The 17,581-nt window shown below is 48.4% G+C and overlaps 3 protein-coding genes across 8 annotated transcripts in view; 2 read left to right on the plus strand and 1 right to left on the minus strand.

The window, feature by feature from the left end:
- Positions 1-148: 148 nt before the first annotated feature.
- On the plus strand, positions 149-7,724 carry NFE2 (nuclear factor, erythroid 2). 2 transcript variants are annotated; one of them, XM_065935503.1, is made up of 3 exons: positions 149-399; positions 4,794-4,962; positions 6,205-7,724. In XM_065935503.1, exons 2-3 carry the CDS (start codon positions 4,849-4,851, stop codon positions 7,213-7,215), a joined length of 1,125 nt encoding a protein of 374 aa, XP_065791575.1. In that variant the 5' UTR covers positions 149-399; positions 4,794-4,848; the 3' UTR covers positions 7,216-7,724. The 2 variants fall into 2 exon arrangements, with proteins under 2 accessions (XP_065791575.1, XP_065791574.1); XM_065935502.1 differs by lacking the exon at positions 149-399 and adding an exon at positions 3,417-3,845.
- A 1,593-nt stretch (positions 7,725-9,317) lies between these two features.
- Positions 9,318-15,666, minus strand: HNRNPA1 (heterogeneous nuclear ribonucleoprotein A1). Of its 3 annotated transcripts, XR_010663050.1 has the most exons (12): positions 15,530-15,666; positions 14,857-14,973; positions 14,455-14,601; positions 14,117-14,327; positions 13,930-14,022; positions 13,749-13,841; positions 13,440-13,514; positions 13,088-13,246; positions 12,391-12,546; positions 12,132-12,197; positions 9,671-9,746; positions 9,318-9,457 (listed from the first exon to the last, which is right to left on the minus strand). XR_010663050.1 is itself a non-coding variant. In XM_065934244.1 (11 exons), the coding sequence occupies exons 1-10, from the start codon at positions 15,542-15,544 to the stop codon at positions 12,142-12,144; spliced, it is 1,122 nt and encodes a 373-aa protein (XP_065790316.1). In that variant the 5' UTR covers positions 15,545-15,666; the 3' UTR covers positions 11,557-11,896; positions 12,132-12,141. The 3 variants fall into 3 exon arrangements, 2 of the variants coding, with proteins under 2 accessions (XP_065790316.1, XP_065790317.1); XM_065934244.1 differs by lacking the exons at positions 9,318-9,457; positions 9,671-9,746 and adding an exon at positions 11,557-11,896; XM_065934245.1 differs by lacking the exons at positions 9,318-9,457; positions 9,671-9,746; positions 13,088-13,246 and adding an exon at positions 11,557-11,896.
- A 541-nt stretch (positions 15,667-16,207) lies between these two features.
- The window catches only part of CBX5 (chromobox 5), a 34,279-nt gene continuing 32,905 nt past the window's right edge, over positions 16,208-17,581 (plus strand). For 2 of the 3 annotated variants that reach the window (XM_065934246.1, XM_065934251.1), the window contains exon 1: positions 16,208-16,349. The gene's annotated coding sequence lies outside the window, so the exon portion shown is untranslated. Of the gene's footprint in view, positions 16,350-16,515; positions 16,613-17,581 lie in introns of all 3 variants that reach the window. The other variant, XM_065934248.1, reaches the window with a different exon arrangement.

Consider the following 17,581-nt stretch of genomic DNA (forward strand, 5'->3'; position numbering starts at 1 on the left):
GAGCCATGTGTGCCCCACGCTGGCCGGGAGCAAGGTGGGGGCGGGGTGTGGGCAGAAACCACACCGGGCTCAAGTTTCCTCTCTTGGCCAGAAGGGGCAGGAGGAGAGGAGGGCCACGGGGAAAGGGGAGGGTTGGAGGAAGGACGGAGAACTCAGGCCGAGGGCTTCAGAGAAGAGGCTGGTGCGCCGGCCCGGAGCTCCCCGCACTCCACACCGGGCGCTCAGCGACCGCCCGGAGCTCCCGGAGCCTCCAGACGGGGCGCTCAGCGATGGCCGGGGGGCGGGGCACGGCCCTCCGCGGCTCTCAGAGGTAGCGGGGAGCCTCACCCAGGAGGTGCCAGCCCAGGCCGGCCTCGTCTCTCTCGTCGCTCTCCTCACCCCGCTGGGACCCTGCCACAGGTGCTTGCGGGGCGGTCGGGGAGGAGGACTGCAGTGGATCTGGGGGACGGGCTGGGGGGGCGGAGAAGCCAAAGGGAGAAGAACCAACTTGCCCGGCGATCCTAGGAGGTCGCAGACCTTACCGGGCTGCCCCTGGTTTAGGAATTTGACAGGTGTGGGAGTTTCTCTGGGAGACCTACGTGGCTTCTTGAGCCCTTTGGGATTCTTGGGGCAAAATGCTATGGATGGGGACCAGACAGTGGTCCCCCCGAGGGATGCCTCAGGGGCTGGGGAGTGACCCTGAGTAACCCTTGGGCAGGCTGGCTGTCGCTGGACTCTCAGGTATGCGGTAGCATCCTTTCCCCTACTCCATCCCATCACGCTGCCCTGTCCAGCCATCTGGGGAGGTCTCAGGGAAGTTGCGGAATCTGAGACCGTGGACGCCTAGGTTGCTGAGAAGGGTTGTGGCACCAGGATGGGCTGCTAGGGCTCAGAGGTGCTGAATCCTTTCCTCCCTGTGAGCCTTCTCTTCTCCAGGCCCCGGGGCAGTAGGGATCAGCTGGAACTGGGAGGCAGAGGAAGCCATCCCACCGCAGCATAGTTGCTTCTGACTAGAAATCTTGGCAGCTGAGGAGACAGATGGCTGGGGACAGTGGCAGAGAGGTCACCTGTCACACCTGCTGGAGCTGAGATTCTCCATCACTGGGCTTCCTAAGGGCTGAAGTTGGGGTCTAGTGACTGGGTGACAGGACGGCAGAAGCTCGTCCCTCTTTGCCTTGTTCCCGTGCACCTCTTTGAGTCCTGTGTGACCCCACACATCTTACTGTGCTCAGTCTTACTGTGCTCAAATCTCTCTCCACACCCTCAACTCTCCCTCCCCATGGCTCCCTCCACCCACCCCCTTTCCCCCACATTCTGTTGCTTTCTCTCACTTCGGTGTGCCTCCCTCTCTTTGGAGATTCTTTCTAATCTTTCTAAGCTGCAGGCTGCTCACACATCACTCCACACCCCAAGTTTTACTGATCCCTCCCCCCCATCCTTTCACTGCTTCTGTTGACACCTGGAGAGGAGAGGGAAGTCTAATAAGCCTCAGAACAGGGTCCCAGAGGCAAGCCCTCTCTCTCTTTCTCCGCCTTGTCAAGGTGTTAGAACCCTGGGGCTGCAGATGGGGCCGAATGCCTTCCTCTCCACAGCATCCTTCCCCAAACGGTTCTCACTCTGTATCCTGAAACATAAAGCTCCAGGTCATTCTGCGTGTACTCAGGGATTGTGATAAAATCTCTTTGGGTAAGCCAGAATGGTTTAGGATGAGAGTAAAGAGGGTGGATTATAGTCCCCGGAGATGGCGTCCATCCTACTTGATATGCAGTGTTGGGGGTCAAGATGGCTGTGTGACCTCAAAGTGTGGGCTAAACTGGAAAGTGAGGACCATTTGCTGTAAAAGAAAAGGGACACAGGGAGGCAGGCTGCACTTTCCCAGGACCTCTTCAGCTTCTGTACCCTTTGTGATGTTCTATTTGATCTGATTCCTTCTCCCTGAGCTATACCCCTGGCTGCCAGCTCCCTGGCCTGTCTTCAGGAAGGTAGGCTCCTAAGATCCAGAGGGGCCTACAGCTGGCGTGTAGGCCACCACCCATCTCTGAGTGTCTCGGGAAGAACAGACTACTCCCTTTTGGTCTGGCACAGACTTGTACCAGAGAGCCGGCTGGAGTTGATCCTGAGGTTCTCCTTAATTGCCTTTTTCCTTACTTCCTGTCTCCCCCAGTGACCCTTCTGGATTCTCATTTCCCTGTCCTAGGGTAAGGGGAGGATTAAATTCCTGGACTTTATGAGAAGGGGCTGATATCTAGTTTCAGAGACCAGGGCAGTCTAGAACCCAGCCTTGCTTGGATCGAGGTTGTGAAGCGAGAAGTCTGGAGATTACTTGTCAGACTTTCTGACTTTGTGTTCTTTCAAGTAAATCCATATGGTTGGACTGGTTAATAATTTTCAAAGTACAGTGGACCTCTGGCATCAGAAACACCTACCAGGCCACTTGTTAAAGGGCTGATTGCCAGGTACCTGTACCTATGAATTCAATTTTGATGGATCTGGGGTGGCTTTCAGAATTCTATATTTTCACAAGCACCCCAGGTGAATGCACCCCACAATAAAGTTTGTGATTGCTTGAGCCAGATACAATCTACTGTAAGGAGGTTCTCCAGGTCTGTCTCCATTTAATGGGAGAGAATAAATAGGAAGCAATTTGCCCCAGATTATGCATGTGGAATGCCAGAGAACCTGGTCTCCTGCCTCCTAGGGCAGGATCTTTGTATTGCACCCAAGAGTCAGATCCGGGAAATTATACGGAGGGACGAAACGGGATGTGTGTGTGTGTGTGAGAGAGAAGGTCTATGAGGCAAGAGTCATCGTCCCTGCCCCCTAAACCCCTTCTCCATTCACTTTGCCTTTGGGCAATTTCCGCCAGAACCTGGGTGGAGAAGGTGGGGTTCCGGTGTTGAAATGGCATCCTGGACAGACATAAACACCCCGCCCTCTGCCCACTGGCCAAGGGCCTGTGCCAACTCCCAGCTCTAGGGATGGCCATATAACAAGGAGGGGGCAGGCAGGGACTTGGGGTGATCCTCCTTCAAAAGTACAATTTGCAGCTCTCATTAATTTTGTGGTGAGTCAGAGTGGATTCCATATTAAATACCTGTGATAGGCCATTCTTGTGGTGATCTAAGGTCATCCAACCCAACCCTATACTCTGTCTGTCCTTCTGTAAGTCTCCCCCACTCACCCAGTCTGCCTGCCTTTACTTCCACAACAAACATAGGGTATGGTGCGTGGCCCTAAGAGATCAGGGGGCCCCTGCCAAATGGAGTGTCTTGCCAAAGGCAGGGAGAACAGATGAGGGTGAGATGGGTGTCGGGGAATAGGGAGGGGGAGTGAGGAGAAAGGGTGACAGAAAGGAGAAGATGAAGGCAGGGCTGAGGGATTGCTGAGAATGTTGAACTGTCCAAGCAGAGAGGGAGGGACCTCCGAATTCAACTTGTCTCACTCCCTGGTTTTACAAATGAGGAAACAGAGGCTCAGAGAAAGGCGATGGCTTGCCCAACATCTTGCTGCTGCGCAGGTCTGCAACTCCAGCCCAGATCCAAAGCAAAGAGGCTGGAAGGGAGTGAGTATTCAAGTCTCTAAAGAAATATTCCCTAGAAGAGAAAAGAGGCCAATATTCTACAGAAGGAGTTGACTGATGCTGACTGCCAGTAGAGTCTCGGCAAAGCAAGACATGGGAGCAGGACTGGGAAGGCGCCTGGAAGGTGGGATAGGTAGTAGAGTCAGCAACTCTAGGTACCAGACCTGACTCTGCTATTTATCAGCTTGAGTCTCAGCTTCGGAATGGACCTATAGGATCTTTGTGAAAATCAATCTCATAAATGAATGCCTATAGACTCACAGGCTCAGTTCTCAACAAATGCCAAGTAAGTCTTTGCTGTGGTTATTATATGACCTGGTTTGTGGGGTGGGGTATAGCCGAGAGGACCCTGCAGGACACGGGGCAGAGGTCCAGTGCCTCCAGAGACCATTCCTCCTCTGCTGCCTGCCGCTGATAAACCTCTTATCTGGCCCAGGCAGGGGAGCCCAGGACCAGGATAGGAGGCGAGGGCAGGGCTGCTATCAGCCAGCAGGCCTGGGCCCTATCTTAGAGAAAGGGAGGGGCTGTCTGCTTGGCTCTTCCCACAACACGCTCCTTGGGGATCCCCAAGCACTCACTCTCAACTGGGAAGGAAAAGACTGAGATCCTAAAACTGAGGGCAGAGGAGGAGAGCAGGAGTGATCCCTGATGCTGCTGCAGGAGATAGGAAAAACAAAACCACAACCCTAGGTGATGCGGCTTCTGACCTGGCCTGTGATACAGTCCTGAGGAGTTAAGCAGTAGGGGAAAGAGAAGGCATCTTATCTGAAAAGAAGATAAAACCTACTGTGCTCCCAGAGGAACTGCCTACAGCCATAGCAGGTGAGGTAGAGATAACAGAGCAGAAAAAGGCTTTCTAGCTTAAGGAGTCGTTGATGAGTCCGGCATGAATGGGGGGATGAGGCGTCTCCTTCCCTCAGGTGAAGCTGGAGGGAGCCGCTCCATGCATGCCTGTGTCGCTCAGTCCTGTCAGACTCTTGGTGACCCCATGGACTGTAGCCCGCCAGGCTCCTCTGTCCATGGGATTTTCCAGGCAAGAATACTGAAGTGGGTTGCCATTTACTCCTCCAGGGGATCTTCCCCACCCAGGGATCAAACCCCGTGAATCTCCTGTGTTGGCAGGTGGATTCCTTACCACTGCACCTCCTGGGAAGCCCAGCTGCTCAATGAAGAAGGACAAAACTGCTGAGCCATGGCAGGAGAGGCCCTAACCCTTGTTTCTCCTTTGACACAGGCTGCTGGGACCGTCTGGGCTCTCGGGACCTTGGAGCAGGCCCTGGCCCAGTAGGATGTCCCCGTGTCCTCCACAGCAGAGCAGGAACAGGGTGACACAGCTGCCCATTCCGGAGCCAGGGGAGATGGAACTGACTTGGCAGGAGATCATGTCCATCACTGAGCTGCAGGTAAGCCAGGTAGGGGGGAACGAGGTGGTTGGGGGCAGGGAAAGCAGTGAAACAGGGAGTTGGGCTGGGATTGGCCCTGGGTGTGCGTGGCGGGGTTGTGGGTGTGGGGGTGGTGCTGGAGCAAGCAGAGCCCAGGGTCTGGAGATGGAAATGTTCTGGGCACTGTCAAAAGAAGGGCTGGAGTCGAGGAGATCTGGAGGGAAGGCCAGAGCGTTGAGGGGGAGGGGTGCGGATGAGCAGGAGATATCGGTGGTGGGAAGGGAGAATTTGATTGGGGATGCAAGCTCTCTGGGCAGTCACTCTACTCACGTCTCTCAACCTCACCTCCTGCCCCGCCTTCCCTTCTTCCCCTTCCCCTGTTCTGCCCTCTTCCAGGCCTGCCCATCTTCCTCCCTCATTTCCTCCCCCTGTCCTCAGCAGCTGGGCCCCTTCCCGCAGGTAGCAGAGCTGTAGATCAGGGGCCTCGGGAAGGGAGGGGTGGGGTCAGGCTCTGCCGGGGTCCTTTCCTCCTGCTACTTGGACAAAGGGGTGTCTGTTGGCCTAACAATGATGCCTTTGTCCCCAGCTGGGCTGCAGCAGGGTGGCTCCCCAAGGTGAGTTGGGGGCCCTGTTCTCCCCAGCATGTTCTCTCCTCCTCTCTGCACCTGGGCAGGGACAGAGGGACTGGAGGGGAAAGGGCAGAGCTGACGGTGGCTCCCCAAAGTAACTCTCTGCCCCAGACCTGGCACTGTGCCCACTCCATTCTCTCCCCTACTGCCAGCCTGGGCCCCCAGGATCTGCCCTAAGCCCTCTTCCCACACAGCTGCTCCCTCTGCTGGGCACCCAGGGCATGGCCAGGGTCTGAACTTGACCCTTTGACCCTAGATCACGGCAGCAGGAAGAGGGTTCCAAGGGTCATCTTGGAGTGACTCCTTGTCTTCCTGAAGGAAATAAAGGGACAAGAGCCATCTCAAGCCAGTAAGAACTTCTCCTGAAGAGGAGGAGATTCCACAACTGTTGTGGCGTTAGGTAGTCCTTTCTGAAGTCTGACTTCAGCGAGTTCCCTTCCTGTTTGAGCCGCTTTCTTCATCAACTTGCTGTGTCACAACTTCGCCAGAAGCTTTCAAGGATTATTAGCAACTTTCTGCTCCCTTGTGATTATCTCACTGGTTCTTTCAGTGGGAGTCAGTTTGGCTCTGAGAGAGAGGTGGTTTCTTCTCTTTCCCAGCCCGCCTACAAACCTCTGGGTGTCTTTCCTTGCAGGGTCTGAATGCTCCAAGTGAGCCGACGTTCGAGCCCCCAGCCCCCGTCCCATACCCAGGGCCCCCGCCACCTCCAAGTTACTGCCCCTGCTCTATCCACTCGGAGCCTGGCTTTCCGCTTCCTACACCACCTTATGAGCTCCCAGCACCCACGTCTCATGTCCCAGACCCTCCGTACTCCTATGGCAGCAACATGACTGTACCAGTCTCCAAACCACTGACCCTCTCGGGCCTGCTGAGTGACCCGCTCCCAGACCCCTTGGCCCTCCTGGACATTGGGTTGTCAGCGGGGCCATCCAAGCCCCAAGAAGACCCAGAATCTGACTCAGGATTATCCCTCAACTATAGTGACGCTGAATCTCTTGAGTTGGAGGGGACAGAGGCTGGCCGGCGTCGCAGCGAGTATGTAGAGATGTATCCAGTGGAGTACCCCTACTCACTAATGCCCAACTCCTTGACCCACCCCAACTATGCCTTGCCACCTGCCGAGACCCCGTTAGCCTTAGAACCCTCCTCAGGCCCTGTGCGGGCCAAGCCTGCTGCACGGGGGGAGGCGGGGAGCCGGGATGAGCGGCGGGCCCTGGCCATGAAGATCCCCTTCCCTACGGACAAGATTGTCAACCTGCCGGTGGATGATTTCAATGAGCTGCTGGCGCGGTACCCGCTGACGGAGAGCCAGCTGGCCCTGGTCCGGGACATCCGAAGGCGGGGCAAGAACAAGGTGGCCGCCCAGAACTGTCGCAAGAGAAAGCTGGAGACCATCGTGCAGCTGGAGCGGGAACTGGAACGGCTGGGCAGCGAGCGGGAGCGGCTTCTCCGGGCCCGAGGCGAGGCCGACCGGACCCTGGAGGTCATGCGCCAACAGCTGACGGACCTGTACCGTGACATTTTCCAGCACTTGCGGGATGAAGCAGGCAACAGCTACTCCCCTGAAGAGTATGCGCTACACCAGGCTCCTGATGGGGCCATCTTCCTGGTGCCCCGGGGGGCCAAGATGGAGGCCGCAGACTGAGCTGGCCAGAGGGGTGGGACTGGTGATGGGGGTTTCCTGCATTCTCTTTCAATAAAGGTCCTCCCCATCCATGAGGCCCAGGGGGAGCTGAGTTCTGTAGACCAGGAGGGGACCACAGTGGGAAACCTGGCATTTGGAAGGTCCGAGGTGTGTTCAGTGAGGCTTGCCTGGAGGCAAGGATGTGAGGGGAGGGCTGGAATCTCTCTTCCATGGTTCAGTTTTCTAGGTTCCCAGTCTCGATTGAGCCTTGGTATATAAAGCACTCTACAGAAATAGCCTTCTGCTGTGTCTTCTTTCTCGAGGGAGGGTGATAAACTGGGGTGCTCCTCAGAGCTCACTGCCTGTTGGTGGTGGGGAAGGTGTTCTGCTGAGCTTGCTTCTCTCTGTCCCCTATGACTGTAGGAGGACGGGACACACGACAGCTGGGCCTGAGCAGTGTGATCTACCACTTTGAATCCCTTTCTCAGAGCCGGAGGTCATGAATGACTTAAGGAACCCCACCTTCTTGGCTGGCCCCCTATTTATAGAGCTAGGATTGCTGCTGGAGCTGGCTAGACCCTTTGTTCCTGAGTGTTAGTACTGAAAGGCCTAGAATGCCCAATGCCCACAGGACAGGCCTTTCTTGGTTGGAACGAGAATTGAATTGGAACCCAACTTTCACCCTGATACTGTGAAAGACTGAGTGTAAGAGAAGGGGGCAACAGAGGATGAGGTGTTTGGACAGCATCACTGGCTCAATGGACAGGAGTTTGAACAAATTCCACAGAGAAGCCTGGCGTTGACCACCACTGAGTGAACAAGTTTGAGGATTTCAAACCCAGGACTGGATAAAACTTGCTCCACAGCAACACACCATATGCATTTTGGTTAAATCATCCATCTCCCTGGTTATGTTAGATGTTACCCAATTCTTGTTTTGGTGTTCTGCCCCTCCCCCACCCCTACTTCCCTTCTAGATTCTTGAAGATCTAGGGCCTTTTGCTATTTAGGACACAATGAAGTTTCAAACTCCCTCCACACCACACCTTTGTCCTGTTCCTTGGCAGTTCCCAATCTTCCTGATCACTAAATTATATAGCATTTTGCTTCTATTTAACACTTCTATTCCGTTTCACTAGAGAAAGCTTACTTCCAAGTTCTTGATACTCATTACAGTTGTGAAACAAAAAAATCATAAGTGATTGATTGAAATAAAAACATAATGTCTACAGATTTGGAAAAAGTTGGTCTCCATGGAACAAAATCTGAAGACAGTCCATCTTGTCAACTTTCTCAAAAACTTGAAAATGTAGGGTCAGGTAGTTTGAGATAGCAAACTAGTTTTTTCATTCAAATCAAACCCACAAAGATGGTAATTCAGAGACTAATCTAGACATTTACTCAAATTATTTAACACATACATAAGCTCAAGGCATCATTCTAGGCATTGGAGATATGGTCAACAGGAGACACCTCTCATGGAGGTATGCTGTAGTGTGCAAGATTCTCAGACACATGTACTTATCAGTACTTCAGGTGAAAGACGGAAGGGTGGGTCACAAAAATTTGAATGAGGCAATTACCCTCATTTACTTCATATTAAAAAACGGGGAATTTCCTTACTCTTTAATTCTGGTTAATAACAGACTGATGGATTCACAAGCTTTCTTTTACCAAGGATGGAAACAGGCTAGAGAAAAATATAAGCACTTGCTGAAAGAGTTAAACTACTGCTTTCAAACATTTTTAGGCTTATTTTGTGAAGGTGAAGTAAAGGAGGTACTTCACCATCTGCTGGCTCTTTTTGCAGCTGAAAATAATTGACCAATAAAAGTTTGTTCATTCCTAGGAAAGGTCCACTATACTCAAGAACTTAACAGATAACTCATCCCAACTTAATCTGAATTATGTAGCTTTGCTTAGAGCAATCATAGTGCAGTTTTCTTTAAACAATTACAGTTGACTATAAGAAACACTAATAAGAAATGAGGGTACAATTCTGGTGTACCAGACACCTGGCTATCATTAATTCTATTTCCCATTCTCAATCTTCATCTGGTAAAAAACAAGCAGCACCAAGTTATTTACCATAAATATTATGGAGACAAAACAAGACACAAAACCAAGTTAAACGCAGTTTATTTTCTTAAAGTTCATTCACAAAATTGAATGATTCACGCTGCACAGCAGGTAGTAAGTAACTGCATAGCAGTGACAATCAAGCACCAAGAGGCTTGGATAAAGGTCCTCATTAAGGATGTTTCTGCAAAAAGGAAAAAGAAAAGTACATAAGCAGATGAAAGAGTCTACAATTATATCCATTCTCTTCACTGAGAATCTAATTGTTTTAATAGTGTTTGCTAGCTAGTCTATTAGGCAGATAACAGATCAAGCTATGAGACCTCTCTAGTCTATGAGGGACAGCTTGTCATTTTTCTTTGGAAATACTAAGCATTGTTACTTTATAAAAGTTTACCTTTTTATCCATGAGCTTGGACTGAAGTTTCCGGATTTTTTTAAGAGTTGATATGCCTGTGGTAGCAGAGTCCTCCCTAAAAAAGTAAACAGCCTTTAGAACTAGCCTTTTTTCAGAGACAAGTTCCATCTCAGGCTAACCCCCCACCTCCCACTAATGGACCACCCAACCTCCCACAAGCATTTGGGGGGAAGATTCTAATATTACTTTGAGCCATTGTTTTAAGGAAATAGATCAAAGGAAGGTAAGAAATATAGAAATTAAAGGGTAAATATATATCACAGTAGAAGTAATTAAAAGTGCTCACTTCCTTCATTTGGGAGCCACCAAGAGTAGGGTGTCAATTTAAAGCAACTCAGTTCCAGAAAAACCAAGTTCAGCTTAACTGGACTAGTTTTGGCTCAATATATTAAGGAAAATGAGAAGGCTGGATTTTAGAGAGCTATATGGATGTAAGTAAAATCTGTTCTTACCTATCAGCATAGCAATAAAACCTTTTCTCCTGGTTCTGACTGCTAGTCCTAAGAGTCAGGTGTGCCTTACTCTTGTCTGCCTCCTTCCTTGCGATGGTCACTGAAACTTCACTCTCCTAGCTTTCATGGAGTGCCGTGGCCTGCCCCTGGCTTATCTGTACTCCACATACCACAAGTGTCTACTCTCAGCTGTAGAGTGTCTGGGCTCGGAGCCATTCGCGCTATACTTGCTAGCAGTTCCTAGTAGCTGAACATCTCTCCTGGATCTTTAAAGGCATTGTCACGAATCCTGAGGTATCTGCAAACTCCCTCAATAGTTAAGGTTCCACCTGCCATTGCAAACTCAGCCAATATCAAGCCCATGGAACTATTACCCATGCTTTCCCACCCACCTCCACCTCCCACCCAACCCCACCCCAACCCTCCCCAAAATTCCAGGTAACACACCCATGGGATGAAGTACACAGTCCTAGTGGTAAACAAATATCTATACTACTAGGTACAATGGCACTGAAATTGAGGGCACCAAAGCGAAGGCTCAAAGGAAGCTATGTACAAATAACAATGATTGGATAATAACGTTATAAAGGTTTAAAAGTCATTTTCTATACAAGCAACATTTTAGGATGGTTTTGTGATCTTGTGTCATATTCAAAGGAAAACTGCAGTTGGCACATATTTAAGTTGACAATACAGTTTCTCACCACATGAATTTTTAATCTCCATATAGTAAGTGGTCAATCCATAAACCTCTATAAAGACCCACCCAACCAGGACAGAAACTGCAGTTTTCCTTTAATGTAAGCCTGTTTGTGTGTGTTGAATAAAATTCTTAATGGCACTAGTCAGTTTAAAAAAGGTCTTCCCCCAAGCTTCTAACTTGTGGATTTACGAGGTGGCATTAGCCAGCAGCTGGTTTCTATTCTCTGGCAGAGTTTTGAACTTGAATTGATAGAAGCATTCAACATCAGGGGTAGTGGGTAGGGAAGGTCCAAAACTCTGCCAGTCCCAAATCCATACAGTTGTCATTCCATTCAAGAGGGTATTAAATCTTTTATTGATTACACATGATAATGGATGATACACAAGCTTCATTCCCATCTATAACTTTTATCTGGTACCATAATTCAATTTAGATATATTGCATAGGATGTGCCAACAATCATTAATAACCAAAAAAAAAAACCTCCATGACTTTGCATGGGTGACCCTTTTAATGGTGAACTCCAGGTCACAACACAGTAACTGTCAGTTCAACTACACCAAGGTTCTGAAGACAACAGCTTCACCAAGCAAGTTGTAAATAAATTTCAAATGGAACCTGGCATCACCCTGAAGGAATTCTAACTTCACACTGTTGGGGTAGTTTACCAAAATGGCTTCAGAGTAGACTAACTTTACACAGCACATTAAAAAAAAAAAAAAAAAAAGACATTTATTCAGCGTCATGATCAGACTATTACATTTAGCAATCAACAGCATGGGTGCAAAAAAAAAAAAATCTACATTAAAACCCTTTGTTGGAATGCTTTACACTTTCCACAGAACAGAAACTAAAATAACCTGTTATACAATTAGTCACAAGTACAGTCCTCGAGTTTTTTGCCCATACACATGAGTATTGTCTAAAACATGTCTTCTTTGTAGCAGCTAGGCCCTGCCACCACTGTGCTTGGCTGAGTTCACAAATCTGTTGTAACCTGTAGCTTCCCTGTCACTTCTCTGGCTCTCCTCTCCTGCTAAGCTTTGTTTCCTGTTGAACAATATGGAATAAAGTTGTTAATCTAAACATATTAAGACTCAAGGCTACAATCCAATACCAAGTTGTTTCCCACAAATTTTGCTGATCTGAATATTAACTTAATATCCACAATTTTACTGTAATTATAATGTTAACTACGTTGCACTGCTCAGCTATATTAGGGTTACTGGGTTCATCATAAATTACAATTAAGTGAGAACAACAACAAAAAAAGGTGTTCACTTACCTGGCAGTAATTAAAACCTTCTGCCACTGCCATAGCTACTGCTGCTGCTGGAACCACCATAGCCACCTAAGAACAAAATTTATATTCTCTTAAGTTTTGTAAGTATGAACAGTAACGATAGTTGGGGCTCACGTGATTTTCCCAACCCAAACTATTTTAAGTCAGTCATTTTTTGGTTTCTACATCTGCACTGCCAAAACATCTAATGCTTTCCTAAACAGTATTAGTTTAGCCCTCCAATACCACATATATACCATACCTTGGTTTCGTGGTTTGGCAAAGTATTGGCCTCCACCACCATAGGGGCCAGAACTTCTGCCTCCAAAGTTTCCTCCTTTCATGGGTCCAAAATTTGAAGATTGATTGTTGTAATTGCCAAAATCATTGTAGCTTCCACCACCTCCAAAATTGCTTCCTAAGAATGGAAAAGAGGACCTTTATATGTTACTCAGGGAAAAGGAGAAATCCTAGTGTTCAGAGTAAAAAAACCGCTTGATCTGCCCTGCTCTCCAATTTCGATTATCTCCAAATTCGATTTGTATTTCATGGGCAAGGCGTTCAGTTGAATAATCCAATAACTAAAAAATTCACCCAACTCACCATGGCATAATAAAAGATATACATTCTCTTGCCTTTAAGGCCTTTACCCAGGCAGGGGCACAGCAAACACATGCTGGATACATCAACTAAGCACCTAAGATCCCAAGAATTAACACTAAATCCTGCTAGAAACTAATCTAATTCCAATTGAAGACACCACTATCCACTTAAGCATCTATCTATTTGGGAGTGAGGCGGCCCCAGCTTAAAGCTAGGAGGTAGCATTGCAAGCCCATTAAAAAAAGTACCATGCAGCACAACACACAATGCTTTAAGACCATCAAATCCTCCTAGGGATAAACTCTAAAAGGCTAATCTAGCTATTGCGCCAAGTACTTGGATCACTGGATACCTACCACTACCACCGCCAAAGCCGCCTCCGCCTCCACCGTTGTTATAGCTGTCATAGCTGCCACTCCCGCCATAGCCACTGCCCTGGTTTCCATAACCCTGTCCACCACTTCCATAGCCTCTGCTTCCTCCAGAGTAACCAGGGCCGCCTCCTCCATAACCACCTACAAGAATACAAGTCTTCTCAATAAGACAAAAGTATTCAGCAGTCAAATTCTGTGCAAGCACGGCTAAAGGCCTGCTCACAACATGCTATTAGGTCATAGTTGAGCTTATCATGCACTAGGGTTTTAGTCTCTACTAGCCTACTCTAAAGTTGCCAAAATTTTTTACCTGTGGTTCTTTAACAAAACTTACCGTCATTACCAAATCCATTATATCCATCCCCACTGCCACCATATCCGCCACCACCACGGCTGCCACCAAAGCCACCTAGAAGAAAGTGGAATTTAAAAACCAGGTCTAAAGGATGTGGGTTACATACAAGTTAGCTTCTATTAAGTATAAATTTAAGGAAACATTCAATTAGAACTATTTCTCTATTTAACAGTTACTGGTTAGAACCCAGAACTACATTTTGATTAAAATGTAACTTTCAACAAGTCATCAGGGGATCATTTTAACTTTACCATTAACTCTTTATTAGAAAGCTATAGCTGAACATACCTCGACCACTGAAGTTTCCTCCACGACCAAAGTTGTCATTCCCACCAAAACCACCTCCACGACCGCCACCAAAGTTTCCAGAACCACTTCGACCTGAAGAATCAAGATAAAGTGTTGGTCTGTACAGACTAAAATTATCAAAATTATGTTTACGGTTTAGTTAAGTAGCAAAGTCACTCACCTCTTTGGCTGGATGAAGCACTAGCCATCTCTTGCTTAGACAGGGCTTTTCTCACTTCACAGTTGTGGCCATTCACAGTGTGGTATTTCTGAACTAAACGATTTTGAAAATAAACAGATCATCTCAGAATTCAGTATACAGCATGGATTTCGGAACCCTTAACAAATGTCAGCCACCTGATACTTACTGACAATCTTGTCTACAGAGTCATGGTCATCAAAGGTTACAAAAGCAAAGCCTCTCTTTTTGCCACTGCCTCGATCAGTCATGATTTCAATTACTTCAATTTTTCCATACTGTTCAAAATAATCTCTCAGGTGATGTTCTTCAGTGTCTTCTTTAATGCCACCAACAAAAATCTTTTTCACAGTTAAGTGGGCACCAGGTCTTTGAGAATCCTAAGGTAAGAAAAATTAACTTTTGCTATTGAAACCCATTTAAGAATATTAAGTCTATTATACTCCCACAAGTCCCCCTAGTGGAAATCCTCCAAATGACTAATGCAAGGAGGAAAAACGTACTTACTTCTCTTGACACGGCCCTCTTTGGTTCCACAACTCTTCCGTCCACCTTGTGTGGCCTTGCATTCATGGCCGCATCCACCTCCTCCACCGTAGCATATGTGACAAACCCGAAGCCTCTGGAGCGCTTGGTGTTTGGATCCCTCATTACCTTAAAATGTTTAATACGTGTTAAGATCCCCGAATGGTTGACTTTTCTACCCTGACTAAGGCAACAAGAAACTTTATTACCAATCTTGTATCTCAAGTCCTTCCATTTCCCACTAACCATCTACAATAAATCAGTTGGGTACTTTTTTAATCAGTTAAAGCCACACCATCCTATTAAGATTCAAACAATAGCCACAGAAACTTAAGTCAAGGAAACCAACTAGTTCTACAACCCTTTATCTCTTTTAAGTCTTACCACACAGTCTGTGAGCGTTCCCCATTGCTCAAAATGGCTCCTCAGACTCTCATCAGTTGTTTCAAAGCTCAATCCTCCGATGAAGAGCTTCCGCAGCTGTTCGGGCTCTTTGGGAGACTAGGAATGGAGGAGGGGAAGAAGTAAGTAGGGCTGTAACATAAACCACCTTTCAGTTGCAAGAAAGAAAACAGATAGCAACGTAGTAAGCACTTATTGTTCCTTCGGGGCGCAGCAAACCACGTGCTTCTCCCCACCGGGGGGAGACAGTAGGTTGGGGGCTGGGAGGGCTCGGAGGCTCTGAGCGCATGCGTCCCTTACTCTCCCTCCGTCGCACGCGCCAACAAAAGGACTAGGAAAGAGAACTACATGGCCCAAATCCATCTGTAGCTGCTCTTTTAAAAAAGCAGTCCACTGGGACAAGGTAAAAAACAAACTAAATGTGCGTAAGAGTTTTGCAAGGGGCACCGAGCAGGCGTGAATGCTAAGGGTCGCCAGACAGCAGCCTCATGGCGACGAGGACAAAATGGCGACCTCAACTCAGGGAGGGGTAGGCCCGGGCAGCGATCGAAGAATCGTCGACAGGGCTGGGGCAAGCAGCCAAGCAAGCTGCACCCTGCTAAACTCAGGAAAGGAAGAGAAAAGGATATTCAACTGTAGAGAGCTTCTTACCCACCTCTGATTTAGACATGACGGCAGTGGAGGCGGGGAAGTCCTCAACGATGCTTTCTCGGTGGCGTCCACGGGCAGAAAGGAGTAACCTCACGAACGTATCTGCCAGCCTACCTTCGGCCTCCCTTTTTTATCCCGCCTCCGCGCTTTCGGCATTGGTAGACTCCGCCCCCGAATAGCTCTGATTGGATATTTGAAACATCTTTCCCCTACCATTGGTCTCTGGTGCTGCATTACTGTGTAACGTCATCCATTTGGGCGTTCTACGTAGTCTCCACCCCTCGGGGTCTATTGGCTCTAGACTAATATTATTCTTAACTAGTGTGATTGGCTAGTAATTCAATCATTCATGTTTGAATGTACTTAGGTTATTTAAAGAAACTTTTTAATCCTCTACGGCCTTAATTTTATATTCAGTTTACCTGGCAAGCCGTGATTAATACTATGTATCAGAAAAGTAGTTAGCAAGTTACAATATTTTCTTTTTTTGGCAACGACTGCCTGCTGAGCGCATGTGTAGGAAAATGGCGAGTTTACGCAGGCGCGTAAGAAGTTCCGCCTGGCGCTAGGAACACGTGAAATGGCGGGCAGGAGACGGCGGCGAACCTAAAGCGCCTGCGTAGTGGCGGGAGTTGGGCCCCCTTTTGCGCAGGCGTAATGGGCGGGGAAAGGGTCCGGTCTCAGGATTGGTCGCGCAGGCGCAGGGAAGGATCCGTTTTGGCGGGCGGTTGGCGTTGCGCAGAAGGCGGCAGCGGCGGTGGCTTGTGGCCTCACCACAGAAGAACAGGGGAGACGTTAGCGTGAGTGATCGGTCTTGATCCCGGGTAAGTGGCGGACAGTCTTGCCTACGCATACGAGGTCTTGAACCGACTCCAATTGGTCCCGTTATTGTGTGTAATGAATGGACCGCGGGGTGGGGGATCGTGAAGGGGGAGCGGTGGGTCCACCCAACCAATGGAAGAACAGGGGCGGGATGTTTTATCCCCGTAGGTTCTGTGGAGCTTTGCTGCCGAAGAGTTTGACTGGCGAGTGTATAGGCCAATTGAGTCTGCCTTTAGCTGCCGACTGACCGGTCCTTGGGCCATCGGTATGTAGGAGGAGGGCTTGCTCCTCCTGAGCAGCGGCTCACTGAGCCAATGAGCACGAAGCGCGCGGTAGGTTGGGCTCCTCCGAGAGGCAGCGGTTTGACTCCAATGGGGGATGCGGGAGTCGAGCGCTTAAATGGATAGACCAAATCTGGAGCCAGTAGGCACACAGCCTATTGAAAGCGCTCGGGCTGACTGTCCAATCAGCGCTCCAGCAGAGGGAGGTCTTAGATTTGGGGGTGCGAGGATGAGGAGTCACTGCCTGCGATGGCGCGTGGGGGTGGGTATTTTATTCACAATGATTTGAACGAAGTCTTTGGCCTTCCAGGCCACACGCTTACCTGGTAGGGAAGATGTAAGTTTGCTCCTGAATGCCTGAATTTTGGCTTTTGTTTTCCCACATCGGTACATCCCACAATCCCACATTTTTAGGTTGGGGGGAGTGGGGACAAGGAATGTTTTTTTTACTTTGAAAACTCCTTTACGAAGACTGACTTGAAATATTAGAAAGTATAGGATAAATCTCTTTGTCCTGTTGCGGAAGGTACCCAGAAAATGTCAACATAATAGTATTAATGCATATTTCTACGGACAAAGAGATTTGTAAATCCATAGGAAAAGTTTTGGCAAGCCTAATAACAAAGGGTGTTATCTCCAGGGTTACAGTGGGATGGAGTCAGGTTGAATCTCCAATGTTTAAATGTTTGCAGGGATAATAATTTGTAATTAAAGTTAAATTTTAAAGCCAGTTGTTTTTGTGTTTTTTAGTTACAAGCAAGTACTTCTCACCACCTCCTTACACCTGAAAAAAGTGCTATTTTTCCGTTAAGAACTAAGGTGACCCTCGATTTTAAAATACAAATTTTGAAAAGGTGACTTTCTGAGAGTACTTGCTAGGCATCATGCTAAGTGTTTTACAAGCATTGCCCATGTCCTCAAAATCTTTTAAGTTCTTCTCTGAGGATCTTTTC

This window comes from Muntiacus reevesi, chromosome 4, assembly GCF_963930625.1.
Source record: "Muntiacus reevesi chromosome 4, mMunRee1.1, whole genome shotgun sequence".
NCBI lineage: Eukaryota > Metazoa > Chordata > Mammalia > Artiodactyla > Cervidae > Muntiacus > Muntiacus reevesi.

Bases quoted from the DNA above. Each gene is read 5' to 3' on its own strand.
- NFE2 (XM_065935502.1), top strand. From the start codon at position 3,805: ATGCCTATAGACTCACAGGCTCAGTTCTCAACAAATGCCAA. The intron at 3,846-4,793 runs GTAAGTCTTTGC...CCTTTGACACAG, and splicing joins CAGTTCTCAACAAATGCCAA to GCTGCTGGGACCGTCTGGGC. The intron at 4,963-6,204 runs GTAAGCCAGGTA...CTTTCCTTGCAG, and splicing joins TGTCCATCACTGAGCTGCAG to GGTCTGAATGCTCCAAGTGA.
- HNRNPA1 (XM_065934244.1), bottom strand. The intron at 14,602-14,856 runs GTAAGACTTAAA...AAACATTTTAAG, and splicing joins GAACGCTCACAGACTGTGTG to GTAATGAGGGATCCAAACAC. The intron at 14,328-14,454 runs GTAAGTACGTTT...TTCTTACCTTAG, and splicing joins AGAGGGCCGTGTCAAGAGAA to GATTCTCAAAGACCTGGTGC.